This window comes from Heloderma suspectum, chromosome 6 (assembly GCF_057233095.1).
Source record: "Heloderma suspectum isolate Gila_16-S chromosome 6, 16-S_ref, whole genome shotgun sequence".
NCBI lineage: Eukaryota > Metazoa > Chordata > Lepidosauria > Squamata > Helodermatidae > Heloderma > Heloderma suspectum.
Window position 1 is genome coordinate 16,604,755 of NC_139463.1, and position 26,396 is coordinate 16,631,150.

The following is a 26,396-nucleotide window of genomic DNA, read 5'->3' on the forward strand; positions in this document are numbered from 1 at the left end:
AGCCAAAAAACCTCCACTATGGCAGCCCTCTTGCTAATCTGGCCCAGAAGAGGCCGCATGCCAAGCCACATTTTCTTTAGAGGAAGGATGATAGCTGGCTGTACAAATAGTCTAACCTGGTATAAAAGAGTTTTCCTTACGTTCTACCTTGACTTGACAGGATCGGAGACATTGCTGGCTGACGTTGCTCTGGACCTTCTCCGTTTGATCATGGTTGATCATTGGAGCTGGCTGTGCACGGAAAATATGCAGAAGGTTCTGCACTTGCTGTTTGGGACCCTGATCCAAAGGTAAGGCTGTGCTAGGCAGAGGACGAAGAGCCTCAGATCTCGGATCCAGAGAGCTCATTCTAGGGATGTATGAGAATGTTGGCTTTGCTCACAAAGCATACGCTTGCCCCATTTGATGCTCCGCCAAAAATATCTGCAAATTGTCAGACATGCGCTCACGCTCTTCTCACTCCCGATTCCCAGTTCGATTTGCGCAAATTTCATCTGTAGACTAAATCAGACCCACTTTAGTCTCTGGACAAAAGTTAAAGTTGGGGAAACTTGCGCAAATCTGCCGTTTGATTGCAGCTCGATTTGCACAAGTTCCCTGTTTGCACAGAGCGAGCAGCAAGCATGAATGGGAATCTGTCATGAGATGAGTGGCAAGACAATGTTTGGAGACGCCTGGTGGGTTTGAATGTCACTCATTCGCCCACCTCTAGTTCATTGAGTCCTTAGTAGGCTTTGCCGTTAGGAAAGCTAAATGTACTTGGTCAGCTTGCTGTTAATCCAGGTCCCAAAGGGATTGTATATGGCAGCCTTCTCCAAGCTGGTGCCCTCCAGATGTTTTGGACTACAAGTTTCCCAACCATTGACTGTAGTGGCTGGGGCTGATGGAAGTTGAAGTCCAAAACATCTGGAGGGCACCAGCTTGGAGAAGGCTGGAATAGGGTATGGCTTGATGAGAACAAACACTTAGTGTTAACCCGGCAATGGAACCTACAGATCCTGGTTACTGTCCTGCTTGGTTACTTTATAAATGTTACACTTGAGTTTGTAATTTCCAGGATAGTTTGCACAGTAAAACAACAAGATGATTAAATAACCCACAATGACATTTAATTGATTTATTAAATCCTGCTCAAGGCAGAGAACAGCAGTAAAATACAGTGTAAAATAGCAATGAAAAACTTAAGAGGCAAACACATTGGTGAAACCAATCAAAGCAACCAGTTAAGCCAGTCGGGGCATGTTTACAGTGGCCATCACCACACAGCTTATTAGACCAAAGGCCTGTCTGAATAAAAACCTCTTTACCTGTTGATGGAAGGTCCTCAGAGATGGGGCTCGGTGAGCTACCCTTAGCACAGAGCCCCAGAGCCTGGGAGCAGCCACCAAGAAGGCCCTGTCTCGTGTAGTCACCAAACATGCTTCACCTACAGAGTAGCATAATAAAATCAGCAATTAAAAATGATTTTTTATTTTTTTAAAAACTCATATTTTGAAAGCCTGGGATGATAAAAAGGTCTTTGTTTGGTGCTGAAAAAGATATTGGTGTAGGTGCCAAGCAAACCTTCCTCTGTTGTGACACTAAATGGAGTGTCACAACAGAGAGAGAGCTTTCCCCCCTACCCCCATTTGGACCTGCCTCACCTCAGGAGGGCTTCAGAAGAGGATCTCGGTGCATTTCCAATTTTGTTTTGCTCCCAACTAAAGCAATGCACCAGAAGCAAAAGTGCCCTCTGAAAAATATAAGCAACTGTGGTTCTTTCCAGCACCTCCAATGAAAATGCGCTCTTGCCACATTAGTCAGCTAAAGCTTTAATTTATTAATCTACCAGTTAAGCCTTGCAAGCCTCAAGAAAGACCCTGGTTATCAAATCTTTTCTGGTGTTATCAAATCTTTTCTGGTGTTATTGAATCTTTTCTGGTGTTCTAAGACCCAAAACCTGCAGACAGCCCCAAAGGCCAGCCGTCTGGGGTACGAGGGACAGCATGTTAGCGTTCTGGCTTATTTGAGCTACCCGAGTCAAAGGTTGCCAAAAAAGCGTTGAGGTTGAGGGGATGCTGACAGGTGCTGGAATGCCGTTTTTCTTTTTAAAGAAAATCGGGTCAGGAAGAATGAGCCGCACCTCCTAAACAGGCTTTTTAAAAACTGGACTGATCAAGCTGGAAGTCGATACCCTTGAGAGGGATGCTTAGAGGCACGAGGCCTTGCAGTGGAATGTCATTGCCTGCTAATATGCCAGGCCCTGATAAGCCTGAGGTGCTGGTCATGTGAACTTGGTATTTTTTGTTAAGGGAAAAGGAGTCACATGTTAAATGCCTGCCTTAACTTGGACTCCCATTGGGGCTGAGCTTCAAAAATGTCCCGTGCAGGGCTGTGTATTCGAGAAGAACACCATGTTCAGCAGCTCACCCAGTTCTCTGCTGAACAGCTGCACAATGGCGGGGTGAGGGGGGATCAGTGCAGGAATCCAAGTCAGATCTGGTCAGCAGGTGGGGGTGCTTCCACCACTACCACCACTGCTTTTTACCTGTAACATCCTCCAATTAGCTGATCCCCCCCCCCCCGCAATGTGACAAAGTTGTGTTTGGGACCTCAACTGGTGTGTGGGGGGTGAAGGTTGTCACGGGTAGGGTAGGGGGGAAGTGATATGAAAGGGTTAAACAGCCCGATCCCACGTATAGTTTCTATGTTGTAATTGGAGCCCCTCGCTCAGCCAAGTCGCAGCACTTCGCTAGAGGCCTGGGTTCTCACAACCAGCTCTGCCACAGAATGCGTCATTCTGGCCTTACAGTGACCAGATCTGACTTGGATTCCTGCACTGACTTGGACTCCTGCATTGAGCAGGGGATTGGACTCGATGGTCTTATAGGCCCCTTCCAACCCTAGTATTCTATGATTCTATGATCCAAGAAATGGACGTCTGTGTGCGTCATTCAATCCTGACTGATACGGATTGCTCTTAAGAACCAGTCTATGTAAACAGAAGGCCACGTATATTAAAACTGTGTCTGGACTCTGCTACTACAGACTGCAGTTGGGGGAAATTGCAGGGAGCTAGTGCAGATTTAATGCAGCGGGGGGGTCTCTCTGGACAATGGCAGACGGGGGCCAGGTCGCCTGCTCCCTTCTCTCCCTGGAGCAAATTCTTCCCTCTGACCTTAACTATGGTTAAGCACTACATTGGCAGGAACATCAACCGTTCTTGAGGCTAATCAAGGGTCCTGCAAAACAACAAAAGAGGAAGCCTCCAAGCTGCACGAGAAGAAGTCATTTATTAGAAAGAAGTCATTTTTGCTGCCATCACTGCCTGTTCCACAGTGGCAACTGCAGTGTTCCTCCTGTAATGCTTCTTGGAAGGACACTGCAAGATGACAGTAGCATCCTCCCAAAGGGCATTCTGGGAAGGAAAATGGCAGGTGGTGGCCATGGGAGCACCACAGCCATTCATCATCCCCCCTCCACCAAAAACATTTCCCCTTCCTGAAAAATTACCAATCCCCCACCCCATTTGGTTGCGTATGAATAGTAGAAGCATTTGGATCAACTCTAATTTTCTTCGTTGCAAAGTAATTTCATACTTCCCTCCACCCCAGCTCATGGGCCTGTACTGTATTGCATAGGTTGTGCCACTAAAACATCTGGTTTGGCCCTAATAGCATGACCTCTTTTCCCCCACAGGAGTGAATGTCAGCTGTTCGAGGGAGGGGCCGTGGTTCAGTGGTAGGGCATTTTTTTTGCATGCCGAAGGTCCCAGGTTCAATCCCCAGCATCTCCAGGTAGAGCTGGCAGAACTCCTGCCGGAAATCCTGGAGAGCTGCTGCCAGTCAGTGCTGAGAGTACTGGGCTAGATAGACCAGTGTTCTGACTCAGTATAAGGCAGTTTCCTGTGTTTATATGGGATATATTAAAGAGGTGTGCTGAAGGGCACCATTACGGTCAGATCATATCTCCCTGCCTCCCAATAACTCCAGTTGCTGAGAATCGCCTGCTCTTTTCTATTTAGCTCCATCCTGGGTTCTTCTTGGTAATGCTTTAGCAATAATATTAAGTTATTATAATTAGTTATTGTTATTAGCTGTAAAGTGCTTCCAGTGCTGGGTGCTGTGCAATAATTAAATTTAAAAAAAGCAAACACTGCTTTCAGGCTTCTAATTTAAAGAGTTTTGTGTAATGCGGGCAAGTAGATTTTATAGAAATGTTAGATAGGGCTTAGGCAGGAAGAGTGGGGTTGGGAGGTTGGCATTGTGCTTGGGGCAGGATAGAGGGTTGAAACAGCTCCTCGCAGGTACTCCAAGCAGCTTTCAAACCATCCACTACCTTTTGAACCACAGTATTCTTATTTTTTTTTAAAAAAAAGAAGAAGCCTTTGGCCATAGCCTCTGCACCTGCAAACCGCAGCACCTGTCTTGTACTTTCTGCTGCTGTCAGACAAGGGCATCCTCCCCCCTAAACATTGCCCTGTGGGCAACATCTCCACTTTTAATCCTTCTTTCCATGACTGGGAAGAGAAATTTGCAGAGGGTGTCTGTTCTAAATCTCTCCCTGTGATGGCTTCTGTGGCAACGGCCAGGAGAGAAAAAGTAGATGACCGAAAAAGGTATTGCTAAGGAAGGAAGGAGTACGACGCCCCATCTGAAGAGGCAGTCCTGACCAATTATGTAACGTGGAGCGATCCTTTTTTGGTGGCTAATGGAGATAGGGTGTGCGGGGGGGGGGGGGGGTCAGTCAGCCAAGAGATGAGATCATCTGAAGCCAAGAAAAGATTGCAACTTGGGTGGTCTCATTGCCCAGTCTGTAAACAATCCTCTTTGGTCCAATCCCGGCGTTTTACTGTTACTGCTAGCAAAGGGCTTGTCTTTTTGACAAGCGGTGTGTGTGTGTGTGAAGGCGGGCCTTGCATATCACCAAAGGACTCCAGGGGGGAGGCGGGGAGGGGGAGATATATACTTTGCACTGCCCGTCTGTGGCAGCCCTCACTGTACCCCTTAATGTTTTTTCACTATAGGAGTCGACGGCAGCCATGGGTGTATTAGGGGACACCATTAGGACAAGTGGATAAGCCTGCTGGTGATCTCAGCTATTAAGAATCAAGCCACAGCCCCTCTTCTCCATAGCCATGCCCCCTTCATTTGCATAGCTCCACCCCTGCCTCTGCATCGCTTCACCCTGGGTTCAGCTTCTGGGTCAGACTGCAAATGTGATGAAATGTCAGGAACGTCTGTGTGTCTGCATGTAGATTAGAATTCATCCCCCTCCACCATCATTTCATGGAATGGTCTGTTGGCATCGGTGAGAGGACTAATCCTGTAGGGGGAGGAAATTCAGGACCCTTTAGGTCTGTTTTCAAAGGAGGGACAAAGCATGCCCTGGTTATTCGTGGCTTTTGGCACCATCAGGTGAGAGAGCAGTGAGCATCCCCGCCATGCTGATCTCTTTCTTTGTGCCTGTGAGTCAGCGGAGGGATAAAAATACAGGCCTGGCAGCTAGAGCGCAAGGTGTCAGCCCTGCCTCTCTGGGCCCTGCCCTCAAACTGTCCTCTTTGGCAGCAAACGCCACTGTGTCAGAAGGAGGGATGACGTTAATCCAGCATACACTGGGAAGGTGTGAACACCAAGAGAAAAAAAGAATGTTCTAGAACTCTGGCATTGGTCAAATCAGGGTCCGGTTTGAGGGTAGACCTAATGTGAACAAAACCGGATCCACAGAATGCCGGCTCTTAAGGCAGATGTGAGGAACAGCCAAGAAACCCAACAGATATAGACAAGGCGTGATTTGGAAGGAGGGAGCATGGCGGGAAATGCGTACGTCTGTGAGAAATACGACACCTGAGTGGCAGAGCTGTTTGAAGGCTGGAGATAGGGTTAGGAGTTGAGAACGTGGGCTTGGCTTGTCAAGGGAAAGACAGCCTCATCCCTTGGCAAGATTCCCTTGCGGTCCTGTGAGGCGACTGCTCTTGAGAACTAGTGACTTAAAAATAGACTTCCTGGAAGAATAAAATTCCAGGCTGGCTATGGGAAAGGTATTAATCCATTTTTGGAGAATCTGCTCATGGTATCATTTATGATTATGGTGTTTCGGAGAAAGGGGCCATAACTCAGAGGTAGGGCACATGCTTTCCCTGCAGAACTCCCCAGGTTCAATCCCTGACATCTTCAGTTAAAAGGATCAGCTAGCAGATGATGGGAAGAGCTTCTCTCTGCCTGAGACCCTGTTGCCAGTTAGCGGAGGGAGTTTCCAATCTTCCTGGGCCAGTCGGCACATTTGGAATTCCGAGAGTGTCATGGATGCCGACGCAAAATGGCTGCCATGAGGAAGCCCTTTGGCAAAATGGCAGCCATTGTGGGTGTGCCAGTCAAAACACCAATTTCATAGAAACAGGTGATGCTAAAAGATGAGTAACTCACCCAAGAACCTGGATACAAGGCACTGTGAACCCACAGTTCTCTCTCATTCAGGATCACCCCCCCTCACACACACACACACCATCCAAAACACATGCACAGAGCCCCCTTCTCTGTTTTCTCTGCCCTCTGTTGGACCTTCCTAAACCCTCCTGTTGCTCACCGCAGTCCACCTGTGCATTTTCTGGGAGTGACCTGCTGTGCTGGGTCACTCCCGGCTCTTTCTCCAGTTGTCCCACTGCCATCCCCAAACCTCCTCCTTTACTAGCCAGAGGCGATGGGGTCCATTGCTTGCTTGCTTGCTTGCTTCCTTATCTTTTCAAATGGTGGGAGCACTTCAAAGCAAAGCCTGCCAGCTTTACTTTCTGAGAACATCTCTGGGGACACATGTTGCCCAGGGACCCTTAGAGAAATGTGGAATGCAATGATGTTCATCCTGGGAGGCAGGAGGTGCAGCCCCCCAGTGGCCCTTGGTTCTCTAGCCAATGGATGAGGCCAGAGTCTGCAACTTGATGATCAAATAGGCTGAATTGGTGTCAGGCAACTTCTTCTCTCCCTAGTCAAAGTGGCAATCATGTAGATGAAGGATAGCCGACCAGCAGTTTGGGGGTTTATTCCATGCTTCCTTCTAAGAGCGCTTACTGATGTTCATTCTGCAGCATGTCCAGACCAAACCTTACGTTCTGTCTCAGTATCTGTATGCCTGCTCCCTGTGGTGCTAGTTTTCTCCTTGCAGGGATGGGGGTTATGTAAGGGAACATGAAAATTACGATTCCTTGACCTGCAGTTTGGAGCACTACAATCCATTCAACCACCTCAGGACTGTGCCACCCCATTTTGCTTGTGAGAACTAGGCCTTTGGGCAGCATTCCTGGGCGCACCTACCTGGGAGCAAGCCCTGTTGAATCCAGTGAGGCTTACTTCTGAGTAAACCCAGGCAGGATCGCAGGTTTACTCTGCATGTGTATGCCAGCTTCAGCAGCTGGAATAAGCGTGCAAATCAGCCCGTTCCCAACCTGGTGCCCTCCAGATGTTTTGGACCAACAACTCCCAGCATTCCTGCTCATTGGCTATGCTAGCTGGGGCTGATGGGTGTTGAAGTCCAAAACACCTGGAGGGCAACAGCATGGCGAAAGCTGGTATATAATAAAGGGGAAAGGTCTGCCGAAGCCTTTGTGGTTGGTTCACAGCAGAGAGGAAGGGACGGAATGCCTGTCTCTTGGCTCACAGGATGCTGCCTTCCACCAGATGAGAGTATTTGTCTATCTAGGCAATTATTGGCTAGTCTGGCAGTGGCTCTTGGGTCGCAGGCACAGGTCCCTTTAACTGGAGTTGCTGGGGATTGAACCTGGGACTTCTGCATGCAAAGCATGTGCTGTTCCACTCATCTGCGGTCCCTCTCCGGGCTCCTATGGGGAAGAGAGAGTGGGCAGAGGCAGTGCTCTTCCTGACCTTGATCAGTGCACGCGACTTTTCCAAATTAGTCGCTGGCAATGGGTGTAGACCAGTGGCTTTTGAATGGTGTCTGGGGGGCATCAGGGTTTGTTTGTTTATTTATGACATGTCCGTACCACCCAATAGCCAAAGCTCTCTGGGTGGTTCGCAACAGTTACACCCACAAAATGCAGCATAAAATACAATATAAAATTTAAAAGTTTAAAACTACGGTATAAAAGTAAAACCAAAATAAAACCTAGTAGCAATGCAGAGATTTAAAATACAGTAATAGATTTAAAACAAAACTAAAATACTGAAATGCCTGGGAAAATAAGAAGGTCTTCACCTGGCACCGGAAAGAGCACAATGTAAGTGCCAGGTGAGCCTCTCTGGGAAGCTCATTCCACAATCAGGGTGCCACAGCAGAAAAGGCCCTCTTCTTGGTAACTACCTGCCTCACTTCCTTTGAAAGGAACTCCTGAAGAAGGACTGCTGAGGATGATCTTAGGGTCCGGGCAGGTACATATGGGAGGAGACGATCCTTCAGGTAATCTGATCCCAAGCCTTTTGGGGCTTTGAATGTTAATACCAGCACTTTGCATTGGGCCCGGACATGGACTGGCAGCCAGTGCAGATGGCGTAATATGATCACATTGGCCAGAACCCGTTAAGTCTCGCTGCCCTATTTTGGATCAGCTAAAGTTTCTGGACCGTTTTCAAAGGCAGCCCCACGTATGATGCATTCCTTAGAGGCTTGTCTTCTCAAGGAGAAGATCAATGAAGATGGATTCGCCTGCCTGCCGCCACCAGCCGTCTCTTGCCATGTGGTGTTGCTCTAGGGCAGCTACGGGGACCCTCCGGCCCGGGGCCTAATGTGGCCTGCCTGGCTGCTCCTTTTGGGAATGCCTCCTTTCCAAAGCGAAGCCCCCTGTTCCTTTTGATCTTGTTACTAGCCATGCTGGCTGGGGGACAGTGGGAGTTGCAGTCCCATAGCCCAGGCTGGGGAAGACTCGACTGTTTCTGCAGCCTTCTTCTAAGTCCACCTCCCTGGCCTCCTTCCTGAGTGTCATTTGAGTTCCACGCTCTATGCAAACTGTTAATCCAAAGATAAAGAGAGCACGTCTCGTCACATCCTGGCCTGTCTGCGCTTGGAAACCTGAGCAGGGCTCAAGCGGAGCGGCCTCTGGGATGGGGGCTCGGAAGAGCATCTGTGTCTTCAAGGGAAATGCGGGTACACGCACCCAGCAGGGTCGGTGTCAGGTTCCAAAGAAGGAGTTAAAATAAACGAGAAACATCCTCAGCTTGGCTGGTGGCGAGGCAAGCCTCCTCTGGCCCTGCCACCGAGTCAGTCTTCCTTTCAGATTCCCTCTCCCTGACCCTTTGGCGTGACATAGAATTGGTATGCAGCCTTGCAGGGAGAATGCTGCAAAAGCCACTGGCTTAGAAATGCTTTGACTAGCCTTTGTGCCTGCCCACGCATGCCTCTCTTTGTAATTGTGGCACTTTGACAGTCTAGAACAGGCCTGCATGTTACAGACACTTCCCCCTCCACGGCCAATGTGAAACCCTTCTCTTTCTTAATTACCCTGGTAGAAATCAGCACTCAGCTGACAGAAATTTGCCCCCACTCTACCTCCCCCCCCCAAAAAAAAAAACATTCATGGTAATAGTTTGGTTATCACAAACAGCAGATAAAGTTAGTAAACTGTTTTTCAGGTTGCAGTGAACAACGTTCAAATGCTCCTGCGACACCGCCCCAAAAAAACCTCCCTGTACAGAAAGAACTAATATGTCAAGGAAAAGGCTTCTAGCCTGTTCGTTTGCTAGGTGCATGGTTGGTGGTGGTGACAGCAACGACGATGATGATATTATTTTCACTTGTACATAAAGGAGCTTTCAAACCATGTGAGCCCCACCTGCAGCCTGAAGTGGTACAGCCTCATCTTCTGTTTGCGAGAACTGCCAGTCGTTGAATTCAGTTGGGTTTGAAACTCTGAAAGCAATCATATGGTGCAGAAAAATATGCAGATTTGTAATACGCTGAATGTTTTTCCTTTTCTTTTTCCTTTTCTTTTTAAAGTCTTATCAAGCAGTTGGGAAAACCCAGCATTTTGGAGTTAAAGATTCCTGTAGTTCCTTAGTGTTCTTTAGCGCGCCCAATGGCAGTTCGTTTTATCTGCCACCAGTTTGATACATCGCTGTACACACATGGTCTTCATGCAGATCAGAAGTATCTACTTTTCATCTTCATGTGGTCGAGCAAGTTCTGCCTAATTGGATGTTCACTACCGTTGTGTTTGTGTCTAGAAGGAATTGGCAGCGAGAGCCCCCTGACCCAAAGCCAGCCCTCTGAGGAATACCACAGCCTCAGCACTCCCTACTTGCTAACCCAGAGGCAAGAAAAGTGCGTCAAGGTAGTGTTGCTGAAGCGCATGCTGAAATCCACCAGCTTTTGCACCTTGGGAATGAATAGGAAGGGACATCCAGCAGGTATAACGTCCAGGCAGGTTTTCAGCTCCGACGCTTGTCATTTTAGACACTGAAACACTTGGGTTCATGTGGATTCAGGCAGCCATGTGGTCAAAAACAAACAAACCCAACAGCAGTAGTTTTGACCCCATCCGTCCCGTATCGGTTTTCACTGCACTGGAATTCTCATTTGTAAGCACAAGAGGGCACTGCGAGCCTTGGTTATGTTGCTTTCTTCCTTCAGCTGTAGTTCAGATCAAGCGGTGTACCACTGATGCATGTCCGACATCAGAACTGGGGCACAACTTAAGCCTGCGAAACAGGCTGCCAGCACGTTCCACTGCCAACTTCAGGAAAGAACAAATGGCTCCCACTCGCCTTCCAATGCACCCAAAGGCTTTGCTATAATACAACAGCTTTCCAGCTCAGCGTGTCCTAAGGTCATTCACGTTTTCAAAAGAAATAGGAACGGGGGTGGGGGGTGTTAACCACGGCAACAATCCACCCTTGGCAGGTTCGGACATCGCAATAAGCCTTGGTGCCCGCCTGCCACGGCCTGAATGTTCACAGTGGCCACGGGCATGTGCCACAACCCACCGTGGCTTAAATGAAGAACAGTGGGCTGTGGCAATTGTGTAAACCAGGCCAATATCTCAGGCTCTCACTGCAGCACAACTTCTCACCTGTTTGTAATGTAGAAAGTAAAACCAATGGTGCTCTCCTCTCAACATCAAAGCACTATAGCTCTGCATCAAAGCACTATAGCTGCGTGCTCCCAGGAAATCACCTAATGGTCAACGACCTTAGGATTAAGGCTAAGCCAAAAATACACACACACCCCAATAAAACTTGGAGGGCTATTTGTCTTCCCCAAAAGTGGCAGACTTTTTCAAGGACCTTGTGGGTGGGGAGGGGGGAAATTCTAGTAGGTAAGCGGTGCAGCGGAGAGATGTAGTTCATCTTCCTTTCAACTTTTTTTTTAAGCAGCTTTGCTACCACTTCAGGCAGCAGCATAACTGCAGTAAGCAGCAGTCCATTAGCGTTCTTGTTTGCCTGCAGAAAGGCCCAGTGGGAAAGACTGCACCGTAAGGTATCATCATTCGTAGTGGTGTTCTTGGTTTTAAAAAAGGAAAGAAAAGATGAGTGCCCCCGCTGGTCAACAACGTCATGGTATAGCGTCATTCCCACTGGGCTATTCTCGCGGAGCAATGCTTTGCGGCTGTTGCTGCTTACTGCAGCTCCTGCACCGGCAAGCTTGACCCAAAGATCTTCAGGGGCCATTTTCACCCCCCTCCCTCTGAATCCTAGAAAAACTGCACGGTCTCAAGAGTTCTTAGGATGGTGCCTGCAGAGTTTTTCAGTGTCCCAGAAGGTGGGAATTCTTTCCAACGTTTAAATGGCTGCCTCTGACTTAATAGTAGGAGACATTTTTGGATGTGTGCGTAGATTAGGCAAATTCATGGATGATTTGTCTGTCTTAGTGGAAGCTCTAGAGCAGGGATGGGCAACTTGGAAAAAAATGTGGGGAAAAACGTGGGTGAATGGCTGGAACCCTGAACAGGAGCAGCCCACACTGCAATGTACTGTTGCAGTTCTTCACTGATAACTCTGAATGTCAGTTGATGGGAACACGGACTAAGTTTTCTGGGAACCAGAATGCTGGATTAGAGCCACCTTCCCAGCCTGGTGCCCTCTGGATGCATTGGACTACAACTCCCAGTATCCTCCAGTCAGCAGGGCTGGCTGAGGGATGCTGAAAGTTGCAGTTAAACACATCTGGAGGGCACCAGGCTGGGAAGACTGTACGAGACAGACCTTGGTCTGCTCTCATCAGGCAATTCTTAAGTTATGAAAACAGCTTTGGGGAGAAAGTGCATATAAGCATAAGATCTTTGGATGGCTTTAAAAGGGGATTGGACAAGTTCATGGAGGATACGGCTATCAATGGCTACTAGTCCTGATGGTTATATGCCCCCTCCAGTATCAGAGGCAGTACACCTATGTACACCAGTTGCTGGAGAACATGGGCAGGAGGGTGCTGTTGCTCTTGTGTCCTGCTTGTGAGTTTCCCGTGGGCATCTGTTTGGCCACTGTGAAAGAATGCTTGTCTGGATGGGTCCTTGGTTTCATCCAGCATGGCCCTTATGTTCTTGGATCTGTGTGGGATTCTTGTTTGTCAGTGTTCTGCATTTTTATTACTCTGGTGACATACTGTCAGCCTCCAGGGAGTTGGGGTCTGGGACTGAACTGTGGCAGGGGGTAGAGCTGGCTCTCAATCAAATTGGGCCAGAAGCAGATACATGGTCCCAAACATGGAGAGGTCAAGTTTCACAACAGCAACCACGGACAGGGAGCAAGAGCCTAGGCAGTGTCCTCATACAAAGGGCCGGTTGCTCAGACTGAAGAGCAAGTGGCCAGAGGCTGGAGCTTTATAGGGCCTCGTGGCTAGGGATTGGCCCTTGAAATCAGCTGACTGGTGCTTGGATAAGGTGGTACTTTAGCCTAGATGGCACTATGAGAGCACAGTGGAAACAGGAAGCTGATGGCACAGGAGATGAGACACCAGAGCCTGGCTGCAAGGAACCTCAGTTCAAGGACGCACTCTCCCTCCCTCAGCCCTCTTTGTATTAAAAAAATGTGTGCTGTATAGCTCATAGGATTAGGAAAGTTCGTTCCCATTTTGAAACCTTCCAAGGCAAACATGAAAAGGAAAAAAAAGTGATATCTAATGCAGAAACATGAAGTCGACTAGCAGAAAATGATGGTTCCTTAGCCCAGAGACACTTGCTATCTTTAAGTCAAAACCTAAAGTGCCAAGACTTGGAAAGCCAAAATGCTCCCTGCAGGTGGGAAAGGTTATATGGATTGATCCAAGCCACGCAAACTTATGTAGCCCAATAAATCAGTCCAATCTACTTGCTTCTAATAATTAAGTGCATCACTAGGGACAGTTGTGCATTGTTACGTTCTAGTTTTCTAGGGCAATTTTGTTAGATTCTGGGCACACGTTCTGCAGAAAATTGGCAGTAAGTTAAGAACCATTCATTTGAGTCTGCCATTGATGCTAGGACAGATGTTCCGTCCAAATGCAAAATAGCACAGTATTGGAATTCTCCGAGGAGAGGGGGGAAAACAGGATTTTGGGATGATGGCAGGCCATGGGCTCAGACAGGGGAGTTGGGACTGCAATTATCCCCCCACCTCTTTTTTTTCATCCCCCTCCCCATAGTCTTGTCCCATACACATTTTCCTTCTACCATTCCATACTGCACCTTAGTAACGTAGCTGTTGGATTTATACTTATCCTGCCTTGTGAGACCGCTGGCATAAACCAAGCCTATGTCGTGTTGGTCTACCTGTAGTTTGACATGTGTGTGGAGTGTGGGTGTAGGAATACCGCACCTTGCAGATGGTGCTTTCTGCTCAAGTTATTGGGCATAAGTCGCATGGAGCTGCCTAATACAGAGACAGAGCTTTGGACATGGGCTGAGGAATTCTTTTTCCTATGAAGGGTTGGTAATGCACAGGAAAAGCCAACCGGAAGCTGCATCCGATGGTGGGCAAAGCCAAATCGACCCTCCCCCTGCGCACCTCCTTTTTTCTCTCTACATTTTCTCCAGCAGAACTGCACCTTTCTATGTGTGTATCTTTAATCCACTAGAGGAGAGTTGTAGGGAGGTGGAGTTTTGTCCCGCACCTAGCACTGCAATCTTGATCTGGACTGGCACTCCCCTGTAGCCGCTATCAGTGCATTAAAACCCTGCAGGAGATCCTATTCATGCATCATGCATCATGTCTAGTTCGTCCCCGAATCCTAGTACCATGAGAGAGGGAGAACAATCCCTCCGACCCCCCCTATACCATTCAGAATTTGGTAGTCTCTTACCTCTTTCCTGCACTAGAGAAACACTACGTGCTTTTCACATTTCCTCATAGGAAAGCAGGGACCCACCAACTCTGCCCTCTTCCTAACCAGTAGCTGCCAGAGTTGCTTGCAGGGATGCCTTTTGAAAGCATCAATCCAGCTGGATCTGCACTTCCAAAGAATCTGGTGGGGGGGGAGGGGGGTCAGGATGCCCAGGGAGGGATACCAGAGCAGGCCACAGGCTATATGAAATTCATATGCCGGTTCCCCGCTGCCACTTTGATCCATCTAGCCTATTATTGGATCCTCTGGCTGGTAGCAGCTCTCCAAAGGTGCAGGCGGAGGTCCTCCTTTCTAAACTAGAGATGCCAAGGCTTGTTCTTGGGGCCTTCCACATTTCTTCAAAGTTGTTTTTAGTTATATGTTGTTTGTATATATTCTCTGTGTGCTTTTATGTAAATCGCTTTCAAAGTTTTTATATTATATTTAATGTTTTAACTTCTGTAAACTGCCCAGAGAGTGGAGGCTATGGGGCGGTATAGAAATGTATTAATAATAATAATAATGATGATGATGATGATGTCGTCCTCTGCTGTTGAGCTACGACCTGCCCCAAAGAAAGTGCTTTGTCTTGGGGCATAGGGAGAGACCATCTCATCCTTAGGAGTTGAGCCTGTAGTTCAGGGGTAGGCAATCTGGTGCCCTTCAGAGGTTTTGGACTACTACTCCTGTCAGCACCAGCCAATGGTCAGGAATTGTGGGAGTTGCAGTCCAAAACATCTGGAGGGTGCTAGCTTGGCTACCCCTGCTGTAGTGCGAGTTCAACCTGCTGGCTGTGAGGTGAGAGTTTAAACCAGCCTTCCCCAATTTAGTGCCCTCCAGATGTGTCAGTCTACAACTCCCAGCATTCCTAACCATTGGCCATGCTGGCAGCAGCCGATGGGTGTTGAAGTCCAAAATGTCTAGAGGCTGCCAGGTTGGAGAAGGCTGATTTATCCCCTGTGCCCCCACAGGCTAAATCAAAGAGGCAATGCCATTCGATCGATGGTCCTCTTTCCGCTGTTGGGCACCTTGGCTCTGATTCTCCACACTTTGTACCTCAGCGCCTATCCATGTAGTAGAAAGTCATCACCTGTGTCCGCTGATGCAGCCTTGTCCACTTCTAGGAGGAAGCCACACCCACCTGGTGTGATGCTGTTGCCTCTTCCCCGTACACATTGAGACCAGTTTGTTTGTTTGTTTGTTTGTTTGTTTATTTATTTATTTATTTCATTTCTATACCGCCCAATAGCCGAAGCTCTCTGGGCGGTTCACAAAAATTAAATCCAAACAACACACAATAAAACAATTTAAAATATACAGAACATTAAAACCACAATATAACAATACAACCACAATAAAACTTAGCAGCAGTGCAGAAGTTTAAAATACAGATTTAAAACAGCAAAGATAAAAATTTAGAAAGCTAAAATGCCTGGGAAAATAAAAAGGTCTTCACCTGGCGCCGAAAGGAATACAATGTAGGCACCAGGCGAACCTCACTAGGGAGCTCATTCCAGAGCCGGGGTGCCACAGCAGAAAAAGCCCTCCTCCTAGTAGCCACCCGCCTCACTTCCTTTGGCAGGGGCTCACGGGGAAGGGCCGCTGATGATGATCTTAAGGTCCGGGCAGGCACATATGGGAGGAGGCGATCTTTCAGGTAACCTGGCCCCAAGCCGTTAAGGGCTTTGAATGTTAACACCAGCACTTTGAATCGGGCCCGGAAATGGACTGGCAGCCAGTGCAGGTGGAAAAGTACTGGCGTAATATGAGCTCGCAGGCCAGTCCCTGTTAACAATCTTGCTGCCCTATTTTGAACCAGCTGAAGTTTCTGGACCGTTTTCAAAGGCAGCCCCACATATAATGCATTGCAGTAATCCAGACGAGAAGTTGTCAGAGCATGGATAACTGTAGCTAGGCTATCTCTGTCCAGATAAGGGCGTAGTTGGTATACCAGCCTAAGCTGATAAAAAGTGCTCCGTGCCACTGAGTTCACCTGTGCCTCAAGTGACAGTTCTGGATCCAAGAGCACCCCCAAACTACGAACCAGATCCTTTAGGGGGAGTGCAACCCGCTCCAGAACAGGTTGAATATCACCTAGCCGGGCAGACGAACCACCCACTAACAGTACCTCTGTCTTGTCTGGATTGAGTTTCAGTTTATTAGCCCTCATCCAGTCCATTACCGTGCCCAGGCACTGATTCAGAACAGTCACTGCCTCACCTGGTTTTGATGTAAAAGAGAGGTAGAGCTGGGTGTCATCTGCATATTGATGGCACCTCAGCCCACACCTCCGGATAACCTCCCCCAGCGGTTTCATGTAGATGTTAAACAGCATGGGGGATAAAATAGAGCCCTGTGGAACCCCATGGCACAATTGCCATGGCACAGAGCAGTAATCCCCCAGCACCACCTTCTGGAATCGGCCATCCAAGTAGGAGCGGAACCACTGTAGTGCAGTGCCTCCTACTCCCAACCCAGACAACCTATCCAGAAGGATACCATGGTCGATGGTATCGAAAGCCGCTGAGAGGTCCAGGAGAATCAACAGGGTCGCACTCCCCCTGTCCCTCTCCCGGCAGAGGTCATCCCACAGGGCGACCAAGGCAGTTTCCGTTCCAAAACCAGGCCTGAAGCCCGATTGAAATGGATCTAGATAATCCGTTTCATTCAACAGTGCCTGGAGCTGTCCTACAACCACCCGCTCAAGCACCTTGCCCAGGAAGGGGATGTTGGCCACTGGCCTATAATTGTTAACATCCTCTGGGTCCAGGTTAGGCTTTTTCAGGAGTGGTCTAATTACTGCCTCTTTTAAAGCGGCAGGCACCACTCCCTCTCTCAAGGAGGAATTTACAACCTCCTGGACCCAGCTGGACAACCCCTCCTTGTTTGATTTAATAAGCCATGAAGGGCAAGTGTCAAGCACACAAGTGGTCGATCGGACTTGGCCAAGCACCTTGTCCGCATCCTCAGGCCTCAGTAACTGAAACTCATCCAATAAAACTGGACCAGACAGTGCTCTGAACGCCTCAACCAATGGAACTGCATTAATGGTGGTGTCCAATTCATGACGAATGTGAGCGACTTTATCCTCAAAGTGCCGTGCAAACTCGTCACAGCGTGCTACCGAGGGTTCCACCGTCTCTCTCCCTGGCCCAGAATGTAACAGGCCGCGAACCACTCGGAAAAGCTCCGCTGGACAACACTGAGAAGATGCAATGCTGGTGGAAAAGAACTGTCTCTTTGCCACCCTCACCGCCACAGAGTAGGCTCGATAGTGGGCTCTTACCTGTGTTTGGTCAGACTCAGCACGAGTTTTCCTCCACTTGCGTTCTAGCCGTCTCCCCTCTTGCTTAATTGTCTTAAACCAGCCTTCCCCAAGGTGTTGGACTACAACTCCCATTCATTCCCCAACAGCATGGGTACAATGGCTGGAGATTATTGGTGTTGTAGTCCAACACTTCTCGAGAACACCAGTTGGGGATACTGCTGGACTGATGTATGGTTCATCAGACCTCTTGGTCATTCCTGGTTGCCCATCTCTTCCGCCCAAGAGGTTCACACCATTGTGCCAATATTGGGATATTTTGTTCTGTTAGCGAAGCGATACCCAGAAGGCTCACAGTATCTGCTGCCCTGGGTCGGTGGGAGAGGGGAGTAAGTTATCGCATTGCATCCCACTGCCCCAAATTCTCCCCCCAAGCCCACTCTATTCAAGGTCTTTCCCTTGCAGCTGTTCATTCCCAGCACCTCTGTAATCCGTCCTTTGGCCTTGCTGTGATGGAGGTCGCTCCCCACTGAGGTAAAGTCACTGTGGACAATGGGGCTCCCAGTCACCACGACAACCATTAAATTGCCATAGCTTCTTCTCCACATAGCCAGATTTCACACCCGCAACTCCTTGCTGAGTCTCAGATTGTTTTGAAGGGGAGGGGACAGGTGGGAGCGGGGGTCTTCTGGTGTGTGTGTGCATTTTTTAAATCAAGCTGTGTGGCCAGTTTAATTAGCTCTCTACCCAGGGACTCTGCACTGGGGAAGGCAGATTTGCTGGCCCACTGGTAGTTGTCGAATGAGAACAGGAAAAGGAAGCTGTTCGCACCAAAATGAGAGAAGAATCAGTTCCTCCACACTAACTCTGCAATCCTGTGGCTGTTTGCTCTGAAGTAAGTTGAGTGAAAAGGGAAACGTCTTTATTTAAAATATGTGTGTGTGTCCCATCTCTTCCGGCACTCAAGATTGTTTACAATTAATTCAAATTGTAAAACTAACCAAGAAATTCTAAAGCCTTCTCCAACCTGGTGTTCTCGAGAAGTGTTGGACTACAACACCAATAATCTCCAGCCATTGTACCCATGCTGTTTGGGAATGAATGGGAGTTGTAGTCCAACACCTTGGAGAAGGCTGGTTTAAGACAATTAAGCAACAAAAATACAGGTCAAAACACCTGAAAGCACATTTCATAGACCACACTTGGCATTTATGTAATAATTTTTAGCATTTATATAGCACCGTGCCAAATGCTTTACGAGATAATATGTGTGGATCCTGACAACAACCCTGCAAGGTAGGTCAATGTTGTGTACCTATATTGCAGCTGGGGATGGCTTGAGGCTGAGAGGGAGTTGCCTAAGCCTGCACAGTAAGGCCATGACAGAGGTGACATTCAAATCAGGGACTTTGTGGTTCTTAGCTGAGTCTTTTAGCCACACTAGAGCCACAACTCTTTCAACAGTCAGACATAAGAGCCCTGCTGGATCAGTCCATAGGTCCATTTAGTCCAGTATCCTGCTTCATGCAGAGGACAGCCAGGTACCTCTCGCAAGCCCACTAGCAGGTTATTCAGGAGAGAGCTCTTCCATCTAAAGCCAACCTGTCCCCAATTGAAGAGGATCTGATAGTGACTTATACCCATGTGAATGGCATGGAGAGAGTGAACTGATGATCTCCCGAAGTGGTGCATGAGCAGCCATGCCTTGGAGAGCAGCCCCAGCCCAAACGCCTTTCTGTATGCACGCAAGAACTGCTGGATTGCCTTTCTCCCCCCTCTGCTTAGAGGAATAAGGTCATGATGGTTATGTATTACCTCCAGTATCAGAGGCAATACAGTATGCCTCTGAATACCAGGCACTGGAGAAGGCACTCAGGACCTGCTTGTGGGCTTCCTCTGGCATCTGGTTGGCCACAGTGGGAATGAAATGCTGGGGTACATCAGCCTTTGTTCTGATCCAGCACAGCCTTTCTTACTTTCTCAAATTGAAAAGGCTGGTGTGGATCCAGCTGAAAATTGAGGCCCCTCTGCAGTTCTGAGCACAGCTTCTACCGCTTTAGTGCCAAAGGAGCTGGCGAAAAGGAAAGACTTGGGCAGCGTCCAGGATCCTTGCACCCTTCTTATAAATGCCATGGGTCTGAAATGCTGCCCGTGGCATCTCTGAGCCATCTGCCTGGGAACCTGCCCATGCAGCTGGACCATAACTGGACTCTCTCAAGGCACCTGCTCCCATTGGCCCTGTGGCTGCTGAGAACAGATGCCTGGGGCAGGTGAGTCAGTTGTCTTGCCAGAGCCATCCAGCTGCCAAGGTTGGACTCTGTCCCTGCCTGTCCTTGTTTCAGGTAACTCCTTGTGGTCAGTGGCAATGCAGACTGCAATCCTGCCTCACATTACTAATCTGCCAAAATGTGGTTTGGAGGACTGTAAACAAGCTACGTCAGTCTTTCTAAACCTGGTACCCTCCAGATGTCTTGGCCTGCAGCCCCCATAATTCCCAGCCAATGGCTATGCTGGCTGGGAATTATGGGAGTTGCAGTCCAACACATTTGGAGTTGTGCCAGGTTGGGTAAGGCTGAGCATGCGTTTTCACTCTCCTTCCCCTCTTTTCCTCTCTCAGTGCTCAAATCATTGAGGTGGGGTGGGCAGAGGGTGCCTGGTCCCTTTATCTTACCTTTTATTTATTACTGTTTTTATTTTTTATTACTGTCAGTTTAGATGGAAGCATGACCTGACTACAACTGAGAAGAATCAGGATGGGGCTTGTGGGTTTTATTAAGGCCCCCTCCCCTAACTTTTCTCCCATAATTGGAGCACTGTCCTCCTCCCTTCTTGTGCTCAGCGTAATGCCCTGTTTCCTTGTTCAATCAAACCATAGTTTGCTGCTAAGGCCAAACTGGCAAACTTTGGTTTGAGCGATTCATACAAACCACGGTTTGGCCCTTGTTGGCAATCCCATTTGGGGTGTAATGCTCAAGCTACAGTTTGACCAGAATGGGGTTTGATTCTGAGTAAACCTGCATAGGATTGCACTGTTTTTTCTTCCTCTGAGCATCAGCTTTTCCTGGGATCAGAGGAAGGTGGAAGGAAATGATCCTTCTTGAAATTTGAACTTCACCTGGAGGGCTTCAGTTGGATCTTCCAATGGCCCCGAGCCAAGGACATCAGTGGCTTAGCTTCTTTGAGTGGGCGGCTCCTGTGCAATGCCACATGTAACCCATCAGCTGTCGCAGCCAGATCCTTTCTTCCTTTATTACAGAAGCTATAACTTGGTTCTGGGCAAGGAGGGATTTTCGCCACTAAGTATGAGAACAGCTGCCTGGCTGCCCTCCTTCCAGCTGAGCGGTGTTCCAGTCAGACTGCGTTACTCACATTGGCAGGTCTATGGCATGCAGTGGCCAGAGGTGTGTCTGTTTGCCACAGGGGGGAAAACAGAGTTCATTTATGAAATGTTAGTGGAGGGAGGCCTTTACCTCAGGTAGCCTAGTAGCCCCACATCTGAAGGACACTCAAGAGGACGATCTTCTTACTTTTCAGTATTTGTCGTTCAATCATTTCTGTAGGGGATTGGCAGCACCAAAGCCAAAACTGCCACCTCCAACCCAAGGGTACCAGTTGGCCCCTCCATTGGCCAGCCCAGAAGTGAGAGAAGTTGGTTGAGGGGGGTCCTTTCTGTAGCAACAGCACAAAAAGGAGTGAGGGAACTAGTCCATGGGTGCAAGATAAAACATGTTTATTACATTACATATCCAGCATGTGCACATTTTGCATTGTACTCTTTCTCAAAGCAAATAAAACAAGTACTTAAACCTAAAAGAAAACACAGTTAAAACAAGGTTTATCTAATGCATAGCAAATATTCATTGCAGTCTTTTATCTCCTAAAGGAAAGAAAAGCATCAACAGTTTTAAAAGGCATTCTGAGTCTCCTTATGGAAATTTCTTCAAAAGTTTATGTGCCAATTGTGAAGGGCAGCCCCCTTCAACACCCCCCCCCCCACACACACACACACACTTTCATTTCGGGCCATAGTAACAGGATTTGCTGGCAATCCATTTGGCAGGATGAAGAAGAGGCACTAACCCATCAGCCACGATCTCCTGCTCTGGGTGGCTTTGCTCTAAAGTAGGGATGCTGGAGAAACCCGCTACGGGCTCAAATGAGGCTAGATTCCAAAGAATCTGACCTCCGGAGTCCGTAGCGGACTGGCTGCACTCACCTCTGCATATGGAAGAGTTCCTGCGGGGCGGCTGTCCAGCTTTCTACAAAATGCAATACGCTCAAGGCGACTGCCGTTAGCTTATCGCAGGAACGTTACAGCCATAAATAGCATACTGTAGGCCATTTGCAGCTGTAAAGCACTTTTACCTAAATACAGCCATAAACAGCTGCAATTTAGGTAGAAGTAAGTGCTTTACGGCCACAAATAGCATAAAATATGCCATTTACATCTGTCATGTTCCTGCAATAGGCTAATGGCAGGCACCATTAGCACATCACATTTTTAGAAAGCTGGAGAGCCACTTCACCAACTCCAGCAGATGCAGCAGGGCTCCGGAGGAATCCGCGGGGCCCCAAATGGCCAAGGCAGACCTGCCCACCGGACCGGACATTGGGGGGTTCGTACATCCCCACTCTAAAGTGAATCAGTGACAAGATCTTTTGCATTTTTGATGTGCAGAGTGCTCTGCAGTAGTTATCTCACTACAGTCCTGTGAGGTCAGCCCTTATTATTCCTACTTTTATAGATGAAAAGTCAAAGCTATCCAGCAGCTGTGTGGTTGACTAGGATTTGAACAAGAGCCTTCCTAGTCAGGTCCACCCCTCCATGGCTTCACAAAGCATTCCACAAAACATTTGGATTGAATTCCGTGGGCTGGCATTGGGTGTATTGGAAGCATATCTTGCCTCATTGAAGAAGCTCTTGTTGTTGTTCAGTCATTCAGTCGTGTCCGACTCTTCGTGACCCCACGGACCATAGCATGCCAGGCCTTCCTGTCCTGCACTCTCTCCCGGAGTGTGCTCAAGTCCATATTCATTGCATCAGTGATGCTATCTAGCCATCTCATCCTCTGCCATCCCCTTCTCCTTTTGCCCTCAGTCTTTCCCAGCATCAGGGTCTTTTCCAGGGAGTTTTTGTCTTCGCATTAGGTGGCCAAAATATTTGAGCTTCAGCTTCAGTATCTGTCCTTCCAATGAGCACTCAGGGTTGATTTCCTTTAGGATTGACTGATTTGACCTCCTTGCAGTCCAGGGGACTCGTAAGAGTCTTCTCCAGCACCACAGTTCGAAAGCATCAATTCTTCGGCGCTCAGCCTTCCTTATAGTCCAGCTCTCACAGCCATACGTTACTACTGGGAAAACCATAGCTTTGATTAGACGGACCTTTGTCGGCAAGGTGATGTCTCTGCTTCTGACTATGCTGCCTAGGTTTGCCATAGCTTTCCTCCCAAGGAGCAAGCGTCTTTTAATTTCATGGCTACAGTCACCGTCTGCGGTGATCTTGGAGCCCAAAAAAATAAAATCTGTCACTGCTTCCATTTCTTCCCCTTCCATATGCCAGGAAGTGGTGGGGCCAGATGCCATGATCTTTGTTTTTTTAATGTTGCGTTTCAAACCAGCTTTTGCACTCTCCTCTTTCACCCTCAACAAGAGGCTCTTTAGATCCTCTTCACTTTCTGCCATTAGGGTGGTATCATCTGCGTATCTGAGGTTGTTGATAATTCTCCCGGCAATCTTAATTCCGACCTGTGATTCATCCAACCCAGTGTTTCTCATGATGTACTCTGCATATAAGTTAAATAAGCAGGAAGAACTCTAGGAATCTTTAAAAAATCACGAATTAAGAAGTTAAATCCATAAACAGCCATCACGTAGCAACATGGTTACTCAATTAACATGCAACATCAGTTTTAAAACCGGTCAAATGGAAAGATGAGAAAGATCCCGTTATAATTATGTATGTCCTGCAAGATCACTAAAAGCCATTTTAGGGCACAATCCTTTTTCATGTTTAGACAGAAAAAAAGTCCCATAACTCCCAGCATTCCCCAGCCAACATGGCAGGCTGGGGAATGCTGGATGTTGTAGGACTTTTTTTCCTGTCTAAACATGCATACCATTTTGCCCTTGGTGGCTTTCGTATGGTTTTCCAAAAATATGTAAGAGAGCACTCCTATTGCGGCTAGATGGCCATAGGATATGTGTGTTTCCAGGAACCGACCTTCCCCCACTTCCACACTGCCTCACAGGCAGGACGGAACAGCCCCATACTCCACTCTCAGAAGAGGAGTTTAGAGCGGCCAAAATGGGGCATTCCAGGGGGTGTTCTGGGGCAGGGAAGGCGGAAATGCCGGTTCGACACATCCTATGTGTCGTCCAGCAGACTCCTCCCCCGCTCCGCCTTCCCACAGCTAGACAGCCAAGATCAGCTGTCTAGTCGCAAATGCAGGGCAGGAGAAGTGTGGAGGGAACAATCCCCTCCGTGCTTCTTCCGCACTGTATTGGATAGGCGTCGCCTCCGAGTTCAGAGGTAGCCACCTACCTCCATAGGATTGCGCCCTAAACTTGTAACAGATTTCATAGAATGATGGAGTCATGGCCTAGAAGCACTGCTGCATTTCCCATTCCACATTCAAACCTTTATCTTGTTTGGTAAATATGGACAGGAAGAACATACAGCAAGAGCCTGTTGTGCTGATTGTAACAGATGTTGGAGGCAAACATTTTGCTTTAAACTATTGTGAGCCGCACAGGGGAAGAATTTTGTGCTGAAAAGCTGGGATAAGGGCATAAACTAGGAGTTGCCTAGTTTGTATTTATTTCAGACATTTATATCATGCCTTTTAAAAATTCAAAGCATTTTTTCAAAGCAACTTCCAAAAAGCATAGTAAAAGTATTTATTATTATATTTATAGCCTGCCTTTTTTTCTCTCTCACAAGGAACCCAAGGCAGCTTATATGGTCCTCCTCCTCTACATTTTATCCTCACAACCCTGTGAAGTAGGTTAGGTTGAGAGGCAGTGAGTGGCCCAAAATCACCCAGTGAGCTTCATGGCTGAGTGGGGACTAGAACCTTGGCATGTGGGAATCAGCAAAAGTCGATCTCGCCTAAAGTTCTCAGAATTCCATTTCAAACTTTGTTCTGACTCGAGTCCATATCAGATTACAAGCTTTGATTTGTTTGTTTATTTTTCTTTTCGCATGAAAATCCATGCGTATTTTTGTGTGTATTTTTCCAAACGTACGCATCCTGGAAAGGTATGCATTTTTCTCCCATCGATTGCTGTCGAATGCATTGATTGATTGATTGATCCGCAAATAACATTGCAAGCTTGGAAATATACAGACTTGACCACAAATTGCATCTGAGTTCATGTTCAGTCCGGAATATGCAAACTGGGTAAATCCTGTTGTAGTCCAACAACATCTTGAGGGTCGCAGGTTTCCCAGCCCTGATCTAACCGATTTCTGTTTTCCTAGATGCCTCCAGGAAGGTTACAAGCAGGGCATGAAGGTTTGTCCAGCCTCTGACTGTCTCCAGATGTATGCCCTCTTAAGGGGAGGCTGGGCCTGGAGTTGGGCCTGAGACGTTTATTCCTTCTGCTAGATGTAAACTGGCAAAGCAGCTGTGAGCTTAGTTAGCTTCTCTCCCATCCCTCTGAGGTCAGGAAGGATCACAGTTCTGCTAAACAAACACTTCATCATACTGTCCTCCAGCCAGGGGTACAGAACACATTGTTCACGGTTTATACCATTGTAAACTTTTACAGGGTAGGCAAGAGTAACATTTCCAGTAAAATACTGAGCTGCTTTCTTCTGTTCTTGGCCAGTTCTTGGGAAGCATTCTGAGTGCTTCATATTTGCTGATTTATTGGAGGTTTCTTTCTTTCTTTTTGTTCTCTCCCTCACACACTATTTAGCAACTTGCTCAGCAAAGTTTAGTTTGCTCTGTGGGCTGCTGCCGGGTCCAAGTTTTCCAGCATAAGAGGAAAGGCAGGGATTGTAATACCAGGGAATTGTGGCATTGCCAGATGCTGAGAGTGGGAGATGTGCTTAAAACAACTTTTCTGAGGATGCAGAGGAGGCAAAATGACAGCCTTTTTAGAAGCTGGACTCATCGTTTCCTATTAGTTCTGTTGTCCGGGCATGAGTTCTGTCTCTGATGCACCCAGAGCTGTGCTATCCACACACAAAAGGGAGCTATGAGTAGGCCTGGAGGAACACCACTGTTTGAAGAAGTATAAAAAAGGGCGGGGGGGAATCCTAATGTGGGTTCCTCCCCCCAAAACAGCCCAGTGAGGCCTGCTCAGTGGCCATAGAGTGCTGGAGTTGGGGCTGGGGGTGGAAAATTGGATGGGAAGGGGACTGGAATGGAGGAGGACATGGCCGAGGGATTGGGATAGTGAACAGGAGCACTGTACACTGCAACATTTTGTTGTTGGTCCCATTTGTTTCTAATAGATGAGAATGCTGTGACTTGGTTTGCACATAACAACAACCCAGAGTATGTGTTGTTGCCTTATCCAGAGTTTACCAGTGATTTGTCTGCCAGGCAGTCACACAAAGTGCAGGTTGATTTTCAATTCCTGGGTTGTTAGATTGCCTCCTCCTTTGCCTGCTTCCTCCCTATATCCCAAATTTGCAGCAGTGTAGTGCTGGCATGTAGAGCAGCTGGATTTTCTTTACGAAACAAGCCGTGGTTCTGGGTTCGCATGTAATGACAACCGATAAACAGCCCATTAAACCAACCCAGCAACAAACCATGTGTTCTCTTCTTGGGTTGTGGTTAACAAACCATAGTCAACCCACAGTTCCAAGTTCACATGTAACGACAACCTAGGATTCAACAACTCATATTCTGGCCTACTGTTTCATACAGACCAGGTCAGTGTGTGTATTCTAGGGTTATAGTCTGAA

General features: G+C 47.9%; 1 protein-coding gene across 2 annotated transcripts in view; it reads left to right on the forward strand.

Moving 5' to 3' along the window:
- Positions 1-26,396, forward strand: part of SNX19 (sorting nexin 19) — a 54,088-nt gene that overhangs the window by 22,136 nt on the left and 5,556 nt on the right. The window contains exons 8-9 of one of the 2 annotated variants that reach the window (XM_084803643.1): positions 161-290; positions 5,006-5,110. In XM_084803643.1, coding sequence (XP_084659769.1) covers positions 161-290; positions 5,006-5,033 — 158 coding nt within the window. In that variant the 3' untranslated portion in view covers positions 5,034-5,110. Of the gene's footprint in view, positions 1-160; positions 291-5,005; positions 5,111-26,396 lie in introns of those variants that run through there. The other variant, XM_084803642.1, reaches the window with a different exon arrangement.